The following is an 18,841-nucleotide window of genomic DNA, read 5'->3' as shown; positions in this document are numbered from 1 at the left end:
CTTTCCTGTGTGGAGATTTGTAGATGTAGACAAACACAAGAACACACTGATGCTGCACAAGAAATCAGAAAAGTCTGCTATCAAAGCTTAGAGATCTACTATTTTTGTTGTTTGTTTGTTTTGACAGCATTTTGTGTATTTTGGGATTTTTTTTTTCATGCCAAATATTAAAGTCACAGCGCTAAGAGAAAGGAATGTTAAAATAGTTTGTAATTTTTCTATAAACATTATATTGACAGAGTGAGTAAATCAGAAATACACTAAGAGGCTTCAGAAGAGATTTGGTTCCTGAATTTTTCATTCTCTGACTGTTGTATTTATTTTGTTTCATAAATTACACTGTGAGCAGGTGTTTATGTTTGTACTCATCACACTCAGCGCACAGTGAACAGTTGTACTTTGACCTATAACCTCTCTGCTTTGTATTGTTTCCTCTTTCAGACCAGAAAACCATCACAGCTGAGTCTGGACAGAATGTCACTCTGCCATGTCGAGCTCCAAACAACAGCAAGATCATAACTGTAGAATGGCACCGACCTGACCTGCAGCCAAAATATGTTCTTTTATTTCGGGATGGAAACATTGATCCAGTCAACCAGCATCGATCTTTTAAGAACCGGGTGGATCTGCAGGACAGAAAGATGAAGGATGGAAACGTGTCTTTGATTCTGAAGAATGTGATGATTAATGACACTGGAACATACGAGTGTCATGTCTTCCTGGAAGAAACACGCTCCTTGCAGTCCATCACAAACATCACCCTGAGAGTTGTTCTTTCAGGTGAGTGAGTAGAGTTGAGTGTGTGTGTGATCACAGGTGAAGCTGATTGTTGATGTTTGTTTCTAAAGATGTTGTTGATGAGACTTTGTAGAAAGCAGCTGGTCTGAGTGATGTGATCAGAGTGCAGTAGATAATGTCTGACAGCAGTTTGAAGAGGAAATGGATTCTGTTCTGTTCTTCACTCATCACCTACCTCAGTGTTTCCCAACCACTGTGCTGCGGCACACAGGTTTGTCGTGGAAGATGATCTGGTTCCACCTGGTTGGTACTCTAAGCAAATGGCAGAACAATTACATTCTCTTCCACTAGAGGGCAATGCAACCTGCTCTGATTAAATGTGTTGCCAACTGCCAGTAAAACAGAAGAAGACAAAGAGGAAATTACATAATTGTCATGCTGTGAGTGTGACAATGCAGCGCATAAAAGCAATAAATATTTGAAAAGAAACATCTTACCTGGATCCTGGAGAAAATCCCAACACAGATGAAGGCCCTAGCACGAGATGTGGTCAGAAGAAAGCAATTTAAACAAAAGAAAAGGTGTCCTGGGAACAAATCAAGCCACTTCTGCTATGTGTGTGCAGGCAAAGAATTATCAACATGCTTTTCGTGACATTTTTGTTTGGTGGTGTGCCGTGTGATTTTTCTAATATGAAATATGCGCCGTGGCTCCAAAAGGTTGGGAAACACTGATCTACCTGACAGCTAACATCTCACACCTGTTTCTCACCTGCAGGTCAGCGAGGAAGATCTGTTGGACTGAAAGGCGGTGTGCTAGTTTTAGGTCTGCTTTTTGTTGTTGCTGTTGATTTTGCATTTTAGAGAATAACAGCGACAGGATCCGTACCAGCCTCCTGCTGAACTACAACAGCTTTGAAACCTCTCAGAACTTTTTCCATCTGAACTCTGACCCATGAATTGATGATGAACATCGAACGCGTCCAGAGTTGCTTTGATGTCAAATTTCTCTGACTATCATCAAACCTGTTCAGACTGTGTTAGTCTCTGTGCTGTCTGTCAGAGACTCTGTGAACTACATTGTTTGTTCATCTTCAGTTTCCATAGGATTTGTTTACAATAAGAAGGAACTTTGTAAATCAATTAATGAATTCACTTTACAATACAAAATCATTATCCTAATAGTATATTAGCTTGTAGGTTTTCTGTTCCTCTCAGCCTCCAATTTGTTGTTCTTTATACAACCTGAATTCAGGAAAAGTTGTGACGTTTCATAAATTTGAACAACATGAAAGCTAAGACTTTCACTTGATATGAGCCAACAACTTATTCACAACAGAACGTAATTAACATAAGAAATGTTTAAACTGAGAAGTTTTACAATTTAATGCACAAAATGAGCCCAGCATCTTTGATGATATGGAGGAGCGTAAGTAACTACATTATGGGCAGCTTGTATGTTTGGAAAGAACTATGAATGCTAAAAGTGCTATAAAGGTTTTAGAGCAACATATGCTACCCTTCAGATGATGTCGAGTTCGGGGAAGGCCGTTTGTATTTGCCAATCTTTCACCTATAGAGAACATTACAGACGCATAATTAATTAAATGCACAAACTCTTCGGCAGATGAAAACCTATATCAGGCAAGAATTGGACTGAATTTCCAAACCAAAACTCCAGAAAGTCATAACTTCAATGCTCAGACATCTTCACACTGGTTTGAAAAGAAGAGGAGATGCTACACCTTGGTAAACAGGCCCCTGTTTCAACTACTCTGAGACCTGGAGCAAGCATCTGATTTGAAATGAGCTCATTTAGTGCCTGAAAGTATAAAATCTCAGTTTAAACATTATGTTATCAAAGTCAGCTTTATTGTCAAAAACCATATGCACAGAGCATACACAGGAATTTCAAATTGCAATGCTCCCATAGCCCCCAGCCCTCAAGATAAAAAGATAGAAATACAACAATCGTATGTACAACACAATGCAATATAATACAATACAATCTTACATAAACAAAAGTATCCAACACAATCAGTGTTATTCATGTTCTGTTGTGAATAAAATATTGGCTCATGCTTTTTGAAAGTCTTAGTTTTCATTTTGTTCAAATTGACTGTCCTGGAATTCAAGTTGTATTTTTGCTTTTTACATTCAAATATGAATAAACTTTTTTTTTATCTGTAATTGTATGTTTTTGTAAGAAGTCATATTTTGCTAATAAAGAACTGTTATTCGTCCAAACCTTGCTGTGAGCACATGGATGATCTTGAAAAGAAAACATTTGCAGTTGGATTAGAAAATGAGGAGTACTGGATAATTAACAAGGGTCAAAGAATCTGAAAATGGGATTCAAAGCTTTCTCCCTTTTTTTTTGTTTGTTTGTTTTCTCCGTTTCTGGTGATTATTGGATAGGGCAGAGTTAGTATCCATTTAGAGTGTTGTTTTAGCTCAGACGTCGGCAACCTGCCCTCTTCTAGCTGTGGCTGCTGGAAGCTTTCGGGGTAAAAAAAATAAAACTAAGACCATTTTAAACAAACTATTTTTATATTTATTTATTCTATACTCAGTTTTATTAAACGTATTAATAAGACAAAAATTGCAAATATCCACCACACCTCTCACTCTCCCGTGTTTTCCCTGCCAGTGGCTAATAATGAGAGAGCTCCGGCAAGCTAACCATGGATTAATCCGAAGAACAAAACTCTAGGGGAAAACTGGTGCGTAATTCTCTGTTTGGACTGATTCATTTGCTTTCACCACTTATTACGCTGACTTGCCCGATGTTTAATAACATTTTTTTAATTGCAATGTCGCAAGACGTTTCCAAGTTTGCTGAAAAGCACCAAGCTGGAGACAAACAAAAAAAGAGGGACTGGAACTGCTAAGCAGACCAAATGCTTTTTTTAGACCTTGTTCAATAAAAATGCAATTATTGCTGCTAGTTTTCTGGTAGCTCATGAGATAGTAAGACACAAAATCCATTCACCGATGGAGAATACATAAAAACATAAACAATTCATAAAATTATCAGTGCACCTATTCTCACATAATCAAATCTCTTGCTGCAAGACAAAGTCTGGTGGCTGTCAAAGGGAGAGGGGCTAAAACAATTTGCTGCGAGTGTGAAACGTGAAAACTTGCGCTTCACCTATCCCAACTGGAAACCGGAGATTGGCTTGAAAAGCTGCACTTTGTGGTAGATATAAGATGACCATCACATCACCATAACAAGCTGAATGAACAAAAGGAAAAACGGTCCTCAGGATGTTTTGGTGTTCAAGCGCAAAATCACTTTTGAGACTGATCTACAGAAAGATACATTCTCTCTTTTCCCCTTCCCGAGAGAGCTCAGAGCAAGCAATCACATAAAATGTGAGCATTTGCAATATGCAATCATAGTAATGTAAACTGCACTTGGGAAAAGATTCAGTGAAATCAGAAAGGTGAAAGAAAAGGAACCATTATCCTTTCCTGGTGATGGACCCATCACAGTGAACATATCCGTATTTACAGGAGTAAAACTGGGTGATCTTGAAATTGAACCTGCCGACATAGCTGATAAAGACATATTCAAGTTTTGTTTTTTTTAAATGACAGATGATCTGGAAGATCTGGCCCATCAGAGGCTGCTGTGTTTTATTTATTGGAAAACTGAGATGAAGTGAGATAGACTGTATTTGATTAATTTTCCACGAGATGTGAACTCAAACCTGAAAATTGTTTTTTTTTTTTTTTTAAGTAAAACTGTGTTTTTTCTCCTCTTTAAAGTGTTTGTTATACAGTTCTTAAAAAGTATAAAAGGTCTTATTATTATTATTATTCATGTATTAAGTATATGTATTAACACCTCACAGAAATACAAACTTGGACCACCGTGAGCGACATCAGACGTGTGCATTGTGGTCACGCCAGCACTGAATCCATCCAAGTTACATGGTTTATTAAGATAATCAAATTACAGCATTTACATTTATGTTAGACTACTTTTAATTAACTGCTTTAGCCCACTTACAATGAAAGTGTAAAACAAAAATGTAGTCATTGACCTGTGTAGTATGTTAACACTATTGGAAGTAAAAATAACTTGAACTCAAATTTTGAAAACACAACTTTCTTCTTTTTTCTTTTTTTTTTTATAAAGCTCTGACTTGTATTATGAGTCTGTGGTCTGGGAGAGAGTCCTGTAACTCTCTGTCTGCAAAATACAGTATATAATGACCAATGTTGGGCAATTAATTATATAGTTACTTCTTCAAAAAAGTACCTCAGTTTGGCAAACAACAAAGTTTTTTGCAGCTATTTTTTTTAAATGCAGCCAAGGTGTTTTTTACGGAAGCGTAGAGCTGCCACACAGGCAAAAGAAAAATACAAGTGTATCACGTTATAACGTGAAAAGTTTATTGTTCTAACAAGATACTTTTCCTGTTTGTACAATATACTATCATGTTTGTACAATATACTTTTCACGTTTGAACAACATAATATCACGTTATTACAATATACATAATTATCACGTTCGTACAATATAAATATTATATTGTACGAACGTGATAATATATTGTTTGAACAATAAAGTTTTCACGTTATAACATATATTTTATTGTTCGAGCATGATATATTGCCGTAAAACTACGGAAGCGTAAAACATAGTGAAGTGGGTGACAGTGCAGATCAGAGTGCGAGAAAATGGCTCGTTTATTGGAATTAATTAAGTTCTATTTTATGCTTGGATTGAGGCATGGGGAGATTTTGCTGTTATTGAGCAGTTTGGACAGTATTGTGATAAGCATGCGGACACTTAGAAGAAACCTAAAACGCATGGGACTGTACAGGAGAAAGAATGAGTCCGATCCGATTGAGGTGGCACGATTTCTTATTGATCAACTGGAGGGACATGGGAGGCTCCATGGATACAAACTACACCACCTGAACTGCATTCAGGCAGGTTATGTTGTCACGCAGAGTACTGTGAGACATTTACTGAAATATCTTGACCCTTACGGTGTTGAGCAACGACGCAGAAATCGCCTAATGCGACGCACGTATGTAAATCCTGGACCAAATTTCATGTGGCATGTTGACTCCTATGACAAACTGAAGCCTTTTGGAATCTGTATAAATGGAGCTATTGATGGCTTTTCGAGAGTTATGATTTGGCTTCATGCCTATTCAACAAACAATGATCCCAAAGTCATTGCTGGATATTTCATAGCAGAAGTTGAAAAGAGGATGGGAACACCTGCTAGGATTCGCTCTGATTTGGGAACAGAAAATGTCATAATGGCCGAGATGCAACGATTCTTGCGCTGGACTATGGATCCGAACGTCAGAAACTGTTTCATTACTGGATCCAGCAATCACAATCAGCGTATTGAAGGCTGGTGGGCCTTTCTGAGACGACATCATGCTCAGCACTGGATAAATCGTCTCCAGGAACTAAAAGACCATGACTGCTTTTCTGGATGTTTTTTGGACAAGCAGCTCATATTGTTTACGTGCCTGAACGTCATCGAGGTATGTAACCATGTTTATATTCTTTTAATGAGTCATTGTGTGTGTGTGTGTGTGTGTGTGTGTGTGTGTGTGTGTACGTGTGTGTGTGTGTACGTGTGTGTGTGTGTGTGTGTGTGTGTGTGTGTACGTTAGAGAGAAAGAGAGACACGGAGAGAGAATAAAAAGTTTGCTTTAACACCCACTGTTAATTTGGGTTGAACCCAGGACTGTATAGGCGTTGGCTGAATAGCAGTGGTGTTCACCTTGGGGTGTCGGTCAGAACACACAGGACGCACAGATAAAGGTTATACCGTCTTTACTGTGATTCCTCAGCTTAACAGCACAGTACAGCAACACAGTAATGCAACCGCAGGCTTACAGAGTGGTGTGGGGTGTGGGTGTGTGTGGTCTGTGAACAGAACATATACAGAATACTGAATGTAATAAACATCTAAGTCATGAATTATGATTCATTAGCTTTCTTCGAATCTTACCAGAACTACAAATGGGAATTCCTATATGAACATCTACATGCACGAGTTTCATACACTACTCCCAAACCCTTACAGTACATGAAATTGATTGCCAATACACCCAACAACAATATATCACAAACACCAAATCGTTTAGCTTACAGCTAGCAGGTATGTAGCATAACAGGTAGCATTAGTAGCATGAACTAGCCACATAGCGAACAGGTCGATACACATTGCACTTGTACATCCACTAAATGTCTAATTGGCATAAAAGACTAAAACTGTCCTTTCCAGGCATGGCTCCACGTCTACTCACAGTTCTTTAGCGACGCACACAACTCACACCGTGTGTAGACATCCCCTGCTGAGTCAGTCTGCCAGGTGGCTCTTGCTATGTGTTAGCTCCAACTCTGATCACTGGAACATGTGCTCAATAGTGCAACTGTGCTCTCTCGTCACAAGGGGGCTCCCCCACAGCTGACAGCCTTTCCAACACCCACCATGCACCATCCCTATTATCACTGCGTTCAGGATATGAAAAAAATGCATATTTCACTGGCCAGAAACATAAAATCACACTGTCTAAAACAATTCACGTTTAATAATTACTTAAAATTTTCCACAGTATCACGTGTCTACCACTGTTATTCTTGTTGTTGAGTATTTTTGATAAACTCTGTTTTTTCTGACTGTCACTGTGTGGTGCTTTTGATTGATTGATTGATTGATTGATTGTACTTTATTCATCCCGAGGGAAATTGGGTTAAGGCTGCCAGCCGTGCCAGTGCCGTTTTGGGTAACATGTTGAGCCAAGAGAAATGTGTTCTTTTACTGATATGAGATTTTTTAATTTTTTATATTTAATAGGAAGAGCTGCAGCAAGTTGCACATATGTGGAACACCCACATAATACGCAGAAGCAGAAATGCAGTTGCTCCAAGTGGACGTCCGATTCTCATGTACACCATCCCTCATCTCTTTGGAGGACAGGATCATCTGAAAGAGGTTTCTCGGGAGGCAGTGGATGCTTGTAAGCAAGAATGTCAACAGAGAGGACCTTATACCTGTGATGAAACCGTTTTCAGCTTGTGTTGCCTTATAATGTCAGAGAACTTCTTACTTCCACCAAGCACAGCAGATGAATCCATTGAACTGTATCTCTTCCTGAGAGCCTATATACTGAAGGACTTATAAACCTAAATATAATTGGGATTTGGGAATTTTTACGCACATATTTTTTGGTACAATGTTTTATTTGTGCAATAAACAATAGAAAAGACAATCATTATTATTGTGTTTGGATTTTCGGTTCAAGATAGTAGCAAGCAAGCATGTCTAAATATATTTAACCAAATCTGCGTACTCCAGTGAAGAATCAAAATTAAAGCAGGTCCTTGTATTAGTATTGCTTTTCTTTTTTTAATATTTTGACTGAGACATTTATGCAAAAAACAGGTGTTTGCTTCCCATCTAAAGAAAACATCTCACACCTGTTTATTAATTGAAATGAGAACATTGAAGTAAATGCTTGAATACGCAAAATGTTTTAAAAATAAATCAGTAGAAAGACTTGCATTGTCACGGCAGGCGAGGATGATGAGGCTGCAGCAGGCGAGGATGATGAGGCTGCAGCAGGCGAGGATGATGAGGCTGCAGCAGGCGAGGATGATGAGGCTGCAGCTGGCGGCTGGACGGGCTCCTCGGGCCCTCCAGCTGACGAGGCAGAAGGCTGGACGGGCTCCTCAGGCCCTCCAGCTGACGAGGCAGGAAGCTGGCTAGGTCCTCCTGAACCTCCAGCTGACGAGTCTTGGGGCTGGACGGGCTCCTCGGGCCCTCCAGCTGACGAGTCTTGGGGCTGGACGGGCTCCTCGGGCCCTCCAGCTGACGAGGCAGGAAGCTGGCTAGGTCCTCCTGAACCTCCAGCTGACGAGTCTTGGGGCTGGACGGGCTCCTCGGGCCCTCCAGCTAACGAGTCTTGGGGCTGGACGGGCTCCTCGGGCCCTCCAGCTGACGAGGCAGGAAGCTGGACGGGCTCCTCGGGCCCCCCAGCGAAAACAGTCTCAAAACCAATGGGCACCGGAGCCCCTGGCACACACAGGACAGAACCAGCAGGTGCAGAGACCTCTGGCAGAGACAGAACAGAACCAGCAGGCACACGGGCCTCTGGCAGGAACGGAACAGAACCAGCAGGCACACGGGCCTCTGGCAGGGACGCAACAGAACCAGCAGGCACACGGGCCTCTGGCAGGGACGCAACAGAACCAGCAGGCACACGGGCCTCTGGCAGGGACGCAACAGAACCAGCAGGCACACGGGCCTCTGGCAAACACAAAGCAGACTGCAGCTGCACTGAGCAGTGACTCAGCTCAGGCAGCGACAGTCCGGTGCAGTCCTCGGCTGGCTTCTTAACCTCCAGGGGTCCAGAGTCAGCTGGGGGCTGAAACCCAGCCTCTGGGGAGGCCCTGGAGTGCATCTCAGTCTCAGAACTGGCCAGCTCTTGAGGAATGTTTCCATTGTTATTGGGTTTGTCTCTCTGCTTAGAGTAAGAAGTTGTTGAACTGTCCTTTATGGGTTGAACTGACATGGTTTGTTGTACAGGAGGAGTAGGTGAAGGTGATGGCTGAACAGGTGGTGGAGCTAATAGCTGACCTGCAACCTGGCTCCTTGACCTCCAGGGGTCCAGAATCAGCTGAGGAAGGTGGCTCAGCTTCTGGGGAGGCCCCGGAGGGGGTCTCAGTCCCTTGAAAAACAGGGCTAGCATATCCAATCCTGGAGTTAGTATTAACCGTACGTTTTAAAGCATCCCTGGATTCAGAGGGTGCATGAAGAGAGCCCCTTAAATCCCTGGGACTGGAAAAAATGGTCTCCGAAACCACAGTCTTTAATTTTGCCGCTTCAGCATTAACTGAGACAGTGATATCTGATCCTGAGTCCATAGAAACTTTTGATTCAGTCTCTGGTGTAACACTTTGCGGTTCGGAGAAAGCAGAAAGAAAGTCTTTACCACTCACCGCAGCTGGCTGTGTCGAAATCTCAGAGTCCAGCTGAGGAGAGGAGCGCTGGCGGCGCATACGTCGTTTCTTGCGGGAGGAGGAGGCGGAGAAGACGACAGAGGAGGCTAGTGATGATGGGGAAAAGGAAGCTGGCTCCTCATCTTCTGACCACATAGCCGCGAAGGAAAAGGCAGGTGTGTAGTGGTCAGAGCGGGACGCGGAGGCTGAAGAATTCCTTGGCACCGACACGGAAACAGCTCTCCGCGGTAATGTCTGCTGCTGCGTCGACTGTCCGGAGGAGATCTCCATCGGCTGCGACTGCAGCGAGGCCTTCCGGGAATCGATGCGCTCTGACTGCTCCCAAGCCCGCCACGCCTCCTGGCCTCGGCTTAATTCTCCCATGAAGTCTCCATAGCAGGAAAGCTCACGAAGGTAAGGATTTCCTTCGACGATCGCCCTAATAGCGTTTAGTCCAACAGAAATTGTCCGTGGGTCCGTGGCGCGGGTTATTCGGCCCATCAGACACTGTACGCGGAGAATATCCTCCTCACGGGCGGAGCCTGCGGGGTCCATAGTATGGTCGGATCGTACTGTCACGGCTGGCGGGGTGAGCCGTGTGGTGTAAGAGGAAAAGGACCCAAACTGCAGGCAGTTGACTGGTGATGAGAGCGATGATTTATTTACAGAAGTGGAGCGACTGAACAGGCAGGGAGAAAAGACGAATGACTGAAAAACCCTAGACTGGGAAAACTAAATGACAAACCTAAGCATGAAACGGGGAGCGGAGAATGCAGAGAGACGTAGTTACCCCAAGAAACACAGACGATCCAACGATGAACAGAAGCCAACACACACTATAAATACACACTAGGTAATGAGGAGATGACATGCAGGGGTGGACACAGCTGACACTAATGGACGTGATGAGAAGCAGACCTACAAAGTAAAACCGGAAACACACAGACTGTTTTACAACAAAACGCAGGGACCTGAACGGAGCACAGAGGGGAGACACAGGTAGGGATAATAACACGACAACCAACCCAAAGAATTAATACAGAATCAGAATAAACACCAAACACAAGATGAACCCAAAAAGAAACACAAAACGCTGGGTCAACGACCCAGGATCATGACATGCATTGAATAATCGCAACCTTTTGGCATTTCCAATTATTTTTTAACTGAATTTCTATTATATCTGATTTCTGTTTTAAGACTGTCGAAAAAACATTTTTTAAACTGCTGATCCTATACATTATCATTCATGAAATATTGTTTTCAATTTTACTGAACACATTGTGCAACTGCTATTCATCCACGAACAGTTTCTTGTAAACTGGTAAATGTAAAAATTCTGCATTATTTAATAATTAACAAACACTGTTAGATGTTAACCTCCCTTTTATTTGTGTTCAAGGAGAAGAAAACACGGACTCTTGATAAACACTACAAAACTTAACTTATGTGCCAATTTTCTGTCTTTTATTCCAGTCAACTATTGCATCAAACACATTGCCTTCCAAAGTTATTCCCTTAAAATATGTTCTAAACAAATGACTGGTGGAAAGGTAAAAAAAATATACTTGAAAATAATTAATATAAAGTCTTTTGAATTATTACTAAACAAAACATCCCCTCTAGCAGACATCTTGTATCCTACAAAACTGCACCACAGACCTGTGGAAAAGGACCTTGACACATGATAAGAACTAATAATAAGCATAGTTCACCTCTTGCTGCTAACCATATGAAATTATTAAACCTAATTAGTTAACATTTAAACTAGTAAAACTTTTAAGTATGAAAATTTAAACTGAAATTTACATTTTTCATGGTGGAAACAAATTGATGTTATCCACAATTTTTGAAAATAAATTCAAATATGAAAAAAAAAAGTTTTTTGGGGGGGGTTACTAATAAAACACTTCCCTGAAATTTAAGCTCTTTCTTTTTTTATACAATGATGTGTTCCCTGTTTATGGGTTTAACAAACTTTAGAGCTTCATAGCCAGTCATTGTTAGTGCAAACCTTTCATTCTTTGGTTTAAACATGATGGACTTTAATCAAGCTATGCTGAACTCATAAGAGCTTTTAGCAGCCAAAACATTGTCCAGTTCATTTCGTAGTTCTGGGTAGGACGTGTATGTCCATGGTAGTTCCAGAAGAGGGCCGCATGTGTGTGCCACAGGTCGTCGTGCCAGTCCATCCACAGGCGTGAACAGTACCTCAACCTTGTCAACACAGATGACATCTGACCCAGTAAGAAACCTGAACATCCTTCTGAGCCCTGTATCGTCAAGTCCTCTGATGTACTGGTGCAGAAATCTGAAGCTTTGCTTCTCTGCTTGAGTGGTGGGAGAGGCAGTAAGCAACTTCAAAAGCTTTCTCGTTGTTGGCTTTTTATCTTCATACATTTGTAGGACATCTTGTGGGCTTTGAAAAGCTTCTTTTAGGAAGTGGCTTGCAACTAAGGACATTTTCTCTGCGGCATATGCTGGTTTTTGGATTAATTGTTTGTGTGCGACTTTCAGAAGAAGGCCTTTTAAGTTCTCTTTGGTTGGAAGCACTGATACATCCAGGCGATCCATGAGATCCAGCACTTCATCCCTGTCTTCATCTGAAAGATCTTCTTTTAGTGCCCTTGTTATCAGATCCCTATCTGATTGACTTAGGTAAAAGAGAAGACTTTCAAACAGCAGATCGTCTGATACTTGATTCTCACCGAAGATGAGTGCCACTGTGAAAACAGGAGCAAGGCGACAAGGAAAATATCCATGGTCTTGAAATCCCTTCAGTAAAATTCTACCCATGGATTTCCACTCTTCTTCCTGCCATTTAGGAGACAGTGATGGCACTCTGAACTCCTCTCCAAATCTATGAATGTTTATATATTAGGCAGATGTTTCCTCTGATCTGTGAAGCTTTATTGAACTTTTCATTCCATGAACGACTCTTTTGGTTGTTTGTTTTCTGGGTGTTATTTCAGTTTAAATATTTCAAGATGTTGTTACATTTGTAATGTTTTATTTTACTCTTTTTGAATCCGTTTTTGCTAATAAAAAACAAAACAAAACTAGGACTCTATTGTTGTGTTAATTCAGTCTATTCATGTGTTTTTTGTGGCTGTAACTCTTCTCTATTTCTGGAGCAGCTGATGCAGATTTCTATCTCAGCTAGATTCCAATAATACATAATAAAATAATCTAGACACTCTTTAAGTCATATGTGTCAAACTCAAGGTCCACGGACCACATCTGGCTTGACGTACATTTATATCCAGCCCGCAAGATCAATTTATATAGATTTATAAATTTATTATTTATTATCGTTGTTATGCATGGCGATGTGACGCGCTAATAACACACAAACTACAGATCCCATAATGCAGCGCTGCAGTCTCCTTGCTGAACGCTAGGCTACCTGGGAACATTCCCGTGTCAAGTCAAGCTTCTGTTATTGTGAAGCTAGCCGCTCACAATGGTGGAGAGAAAAGTTGATTCTGTGAGCCTGGGTAGAAATACGGTTGCTGATCAGGTTTGTGAGGTGGCCACTAATTTAAGAACGCAGTTGAGTGAAAGAAGCAAAGACTTTATTGCATACTCTCTTGGTTTGGGAAATGGATTCAGAGTTTACAGACATTCCTTATCATACAGAGGTCCATTGGCTGAGTCGGGTAAAAGTTCTCAATAGAGTTTTTGAGCAGAGCAAGGAAATCTGTCAGTTCATGGACAGTAAAGGAAAAGACTCCACAGTTTTGCGGGATGACAAGTGAAAATGTTTGTTGGCGTTTCTGGCTGACATAACAGACATATACAGCACAACAGTAAACTGCACTAGCAAAGCAAACATTGGTCACAAGGCAAGGGGGACAGGAAAGGAAAAACACAAAAACACAAAGTCATAACCAGTTATTGCCTCTTCCAGGAGATAACTTTGGATGAGAAGATTTTCAAAGCTTCGACAGTCGTGGGTCGAGCTTTGTTTAAAACAGCACAAATTTTATGTATTTTTTCTGGGGTTTTTGCAGCATGTTCTTGTTTAATTTTGACAGGATATAGTTTTATGGAGAGCAAAAGATTAAAAGTTAAAATTAAAGTTATTCTTTATTATAAGTTTATTTATTCAGGAATAATATTCCTGTTTGTTTCTATTCATATTTATGTTCAAAAAACATTGTTATAGTGTGTTCAGTAAATATTTAACCTATTTGGCCCATGACCTAAAGTGTGCTTTGAGTTTTGCCCCCCTGTGCAATTGAGTTTGACACCCCTGCTTTAACTGCATCAGACTGAGAGATAAAACTTTGTGACTGTTCCTGTAACAAGAAACAAGATGATTTTAGTGGAAAGTTGTTTTGAATCCACTCTGAAAAATGTAAGTGACCTTACTCCTCTAAACTTGTGATTTCAGCAGAGAACAGAGATGGTGGTTCAGGGACCAAGAAGCACTCCAGGTACAAATAATGGTTTTTGCCTGTTCAGATTATTTACCAGTGGCTGTTTGAGTTTATGGAATGCCAATGTTGAAACTTGTTGAAAGAAACAAATCCCTGATTTTTAGTGATGATGTGCTCCTTGGGCTTCAGGGGCCTCCAGCACAGATGATGGAACAAGTCTTAAGTCACATTCTCTTCTTTAAAACTAGAAGTGACCATATTGTGCTGGGATGAAACCTGTCATGTGACCTGGGGTAGAAAGAGACTGAACTTCCCCCTAACTGCCTTGCCACTTAGCTAAGAGAGGTTAAAAGGTCAGTTAACAGTTTTGTGTGTCTGGAGGAATGTACGAAGATACTGTGTCACCAACTCATAATACGAATAACCCAGAATCAGGAAATCAGCATTTAGTGTATAATCCTTTAACACAGAACCACAATTTATATGTGGTTTAACTGATGCTTAATAGCATAATTACTTAACACTGATCAAAATATAACCCAACATATTAAACATAAATATGTGCCAGTTATCAGAATTTGTATGTTGTTTCTGAGGCTTAAATATGCTAAATTTTGCAACACGGTCATGTTGAACATAAAGAAATACACATAAATATCCATCCATCTTCTTCCGCTTTATCCGAGGCCGGGTCGCGGGGGCAGCAGCCTAAGCAGAGAAGCCCAGGCCTCCCTCTCCCAAGCCACCTCCTCCAGCTTATACGGGGGAACACGAAGGCGTTCCCAGGCCAGCTGAGAGATATAATCTCTTCAGTGTGCCCTGGGTCTGGCACGGGGCCTTCTCCCGGTGGGACACCCAGAACACCTCATCCCGTAGGCAGCCAGGAGGCATCCTTGTCAAATGCCCAAACCACCTCAACTGGCTCCTTTTGATGTGGAGGAGCAGCAGCTCTTCTCTGAGCCCGTCCCGGATGTCTAACCTATCACCCTATCTCTAAGGGAGAGGCCAGCCACCCTTCAAAGGAAGCCCATTTCCGCCGCCTGTATCCGTAATCTCGTTCTTTTGGTCACTACCCACAGTGACCAAAGAAAAATTGAGAGCTTTGCTTTTACACCAAGCTTCCTCTTCACCATGATGGAGTGGTAAAATATATATGTTTAAGTAAACCGGTATGATGAATCAGAAAAAAGAATTGATGAATGATTCTAATAACGGGCCTCATTGAACAGGACTCACTGGTGTTAAAGAATGTCTGAGTCTCAAAATTTATGATTTAATAACATTTTGTGTAACTCAAGCTTTAATTATGCCATTCACTTTGTAAGCTTTTGTGAAACTGTAAAGGTAAAAGTCTCAGTAATTATTCTTTATCAGTACAAATTGCTCTTACAGGTAACCCCATAATGATCAAATAATCTGTCATCAGAGTCTGCTATCCAGGCTAGTAAAACCTTCCCAGAGATAACTAGTTGCATCAGAGGAGTTTCCCGATGAGAAAAAAGTCAAAACGATCCCATGGGGGTGCTTTGGGTACAGCTGCAGTGAGAGCTTGCTTGGAGTAGGTTGAACTTGATTCACTTGGGTATTGGACTCCGATAGAGCTGTTCTTTCTCAGTGATCCTGGTCATAGTTCTGGTGGACTTAAGATTTAATTTGTTCTTTTTGCAGCTGAACCTATACCTTTAGCTGAAGCAGTTTACAGCCACGTGTGAAGTGGGGGGAGCAAGAGTTAGCATGTCAAAGACTTTGAGGAGTTGCTGCCCAAAGTGGTGACATTTAAGTATCTCAGGTTATTGTTTATGAGGAGAGCAGTACCAATCTGTCGTGGTGAAGAGGAAGGTTAGCATAAAAATGAAGCTGTTGATTGTAGTTAGTAAAAGAATAAATTCACATATCCAAGCAGCAGCAATGAGTTCAAAGGGGGGCTTGGCTGTGTCTTAGAGATAGGATAAGGAGCTCGGTCATCTGAGACGAACTTGGAGTAAAGCAACTGTGTTTACTGTGTTTTAATGTGAGGTGTGAGGTGGTTTTGACATCTGACTAAGATGTCTACTGGGTGAGGTGTTTTGGGGAAATCCTACAGGGAAAGCCTCTGAGGCTGATGCAGGACTCACTTGAGTGATTGAATCTCTCAGCCGGATAAGCTGGAAGACACACACACTTAATACACTTAACACACTTAAATCAGTTCTTCCCAAATTTCATCAGAACATTGACTTTGCAACAAGAGGGGACATCATGTTAGACCTTGTTTACACAAAACACATGCATATAAGACTTCACCCGTCCCCTACATTGGAGAATCTGACCACATCTCCATACTTCTCACCCCAGTCTACAGACCCATTAACAAACAGATCAGACCAACCTTCAGAGAGGTGAGAACATGGCCAGAGGGGGCCATACCTGTCCTGCAAGATAGCTTTGAATGCACAGACTGGGATATGTTTAGAGAAGCTGCTACATACCATAGACACCATAGACTTCACCTGCTTGCTGCTACTACTGCACATTCACCCAATGTATATACTATATATATATATATAATGTTCTTCCTCTACCCCCCCCCATTTTTGCACATGTCGAGGAGCGTGTCAGGCTACATTTCACTGTGTGTTTTACTTGTATAACTATGCATGTGACAAATAAAGAACCTTGAACCTTGAACCTTGACCTGGAGGAACAACCTCAGTGACCAGCTACATCGACAAAAGGATTGAGTATGTTACTGTTTTCAAGACCGTCATCACCTATGAAAACTATAAACCCTGGTTCTCTGCAAAGCTATGCAGCCCACTGAAAACAACAGCTAGAAAAACTACAGCCAGAGCAGACCTATTACAGGCCATCCAAAAGGCAAAGTGGAGTATGCAGAAAAGACCAACATACAGTTCACAAGTTCAAAGGACACTCAGCGCATGTGGCAAGGCATTCAAACAATCACGGGTTACAAGCCAACGCCTCCGGCATGCAGCAGTGATCCCTCCCTGCCTGACAAACTGAATGACTTCTTTGCACATTTTGAGACAGAGAACAAAGAGCCAGCAAGGAAGATGCCCCCCCAATGACCAAGTACTCTGTCTGACCACAGCAGATGTTAGGATGACACTTTGCAGTGTAAACCCACGAAAGGCTGCAGGACCTGACAACATACCTGGCCGGGTGCTACGGGAGTGTGCTGACCAGCTCGCAAGCGTCTTCATGGACATCTTAAATACATCAATTAGCTCAGCTGTGGTATCTGCATGCTCCAAAACCACAAAAATCATCCCGGTGCCAACGAAGTCCACTGTGTCCTGCTTCAATGACTACCATCCTGTGGCACTTATGCCCATCATCACTAAGTGCTTTGAGAGGCTGGTATTGAGGCACATGAAAACTCAGCTTCCATAGAATCTGGACCCGCTACAGTTTGCTTACCGCCCAAACTGCTCCACAGATGGAGCCATCTCGTCTGCTCTTCAACTTTCTCTCTCCCATCTTGACAAAAAGAATGCTGTTTATTCACTTCAACTCAGCATTCAATACAGTCATTCCCCAGAAGCTGGTTAAGAAGGTGGACCTACTAGTAATAAACACCACTCTCTGCAATTGGATCTTGGACTTCCTAACTGACAGGCCCCAGTCTGTCTTCTAGGAAATATCACTTCCAAAGTACAGGATTGCCGCAGGGCTGTGTGCTTAGTCCGCTGCTGTTCACCCTGCTAACCCGTGACTGTACTGCACAGTACAGCTCAAATAATATCATCAAGTTTGCAGAAGACACAACAGTGGTGGGTCTCATCAGCAACAATGATGAGACTGAATACAGAAAGGAGGTACAAGACCAGGGAGATTGCTGTCAAAATAACAACATGTCTCTAAATGTTCAGAAGACTAAAGAGATGATTGTTAACTTCAGGAAGAGCTCAATGGCCCACACCTCACTGCACATCAACGGCTCTGCTGTTGAGATGGTCAATAGTGTGAAGTTCCTGGGTGTGCACATATCAGTTGACCTCTCCTGGAACCTGAACACCACCGCTATAATGAAGAAAACCCAACAACATCTTCACTTTCTTAGAAAACTGAAAAAGGCCAGTCTCGCTCCTCACATCATTTTACCAGGGAACCACTGAGAGTGCCGTCTGCTGCTACATCACCATCTGGTACGGGAACTGCACCCTCGCTGAAAAGAAGTGTCTGCAGTGGATAGTGAGGACAGCAGAGAGGATCATTGGAGGCCCTCTCCCACCCATCTCCGAACTCTATGACAAACACATCATCCGGCATGCGGACAGCATAGTGAAGGACACTTTCCACCCCTCACATGCACTGCTGTCCCTCCTTTCATCTGGCAGCATCAAAACAGTAATGGCCTGACACTGAAAGAGCTTTTTCGCCCAAGCAGTCAGAGCCATCAACTCACTACCACCAAACATAAACACTTTTACAAACACCTTACAATACTCACTAAAAGACTCAAAAACAACACAAACTTACTCAAATCTACTACAAACTAGACCTGGGAACAATATGCTTATTTGCACACCTCAGTCACATAGTTACTGAACACATCTACAAAATTCTATTATAAATTATATAAATTATATAAATTTTTGATACTCTTATAAATGCACCGTAGGGGGCTTGGGGTTAAACAGCATTTCGGTACGCTGTATTCTGTGTATAGTGTTGTATTGACAATAAAGATAAAGACCTAGGTAATGTTACCTAACTACCTACCTAGTTTTACT

The 18,841-nt window shown here is 41.7% G+C and overlaps 2 protein-coding genes across 2 annotated transcripts in view; both read left to right on the top strand.

Moving 5' to 3' along the window:
- Positions 1-2,866, top strand: part of LOC146389860 (ICOS ligand-like) — a 5,303-nt gene extending 2,437 nt beyond the window's left edge. The window contains exons 2-3 of the mRNA XM_084909351.1: positions 442-780; positions 1,516-2,866. Coding sequence (XP_084765477.1) covers positions 442-780; positions 1,516-1,601 — 425 coding nt within the window. The 3' untranslated portion in view covers positions 1,602-2,866. The remainder of the gene's footprint in view (positions 1-441; positions 781-1,515) is intronic.
- Positions 1-18,841, top strand: part of LOC146389859 (low affinity immunoglobulin gamma Fc region receptor III-like) — a 97,248-nt gene that overhangs the window by 65,508 nt on the left and 12,899 nt on the right. The gene's annotated exons all lie outside the window — the stretch shown is intronic.

Source organism: Perissodus microlepis, chromosome 3, assembly GCF_051167445.1.
Source record: "Perissodus microlepis isolate ML-2025 ecotype Zambia chromosome 3, ASM5116744v1, whole genome shotgun sequence".
NCBI classification, from domain to species: Eukaryota; Metazoa; Chordata; class Actinopteri; order Cichliformes; family Cichlidae; genus Perissodus; species Perissodus microlepis.
The sequence above is the reverse complement of the archived record's forward strand: the minus strand, read 5'-3'. Positions and strand labels throughout refer to the sequence as shown.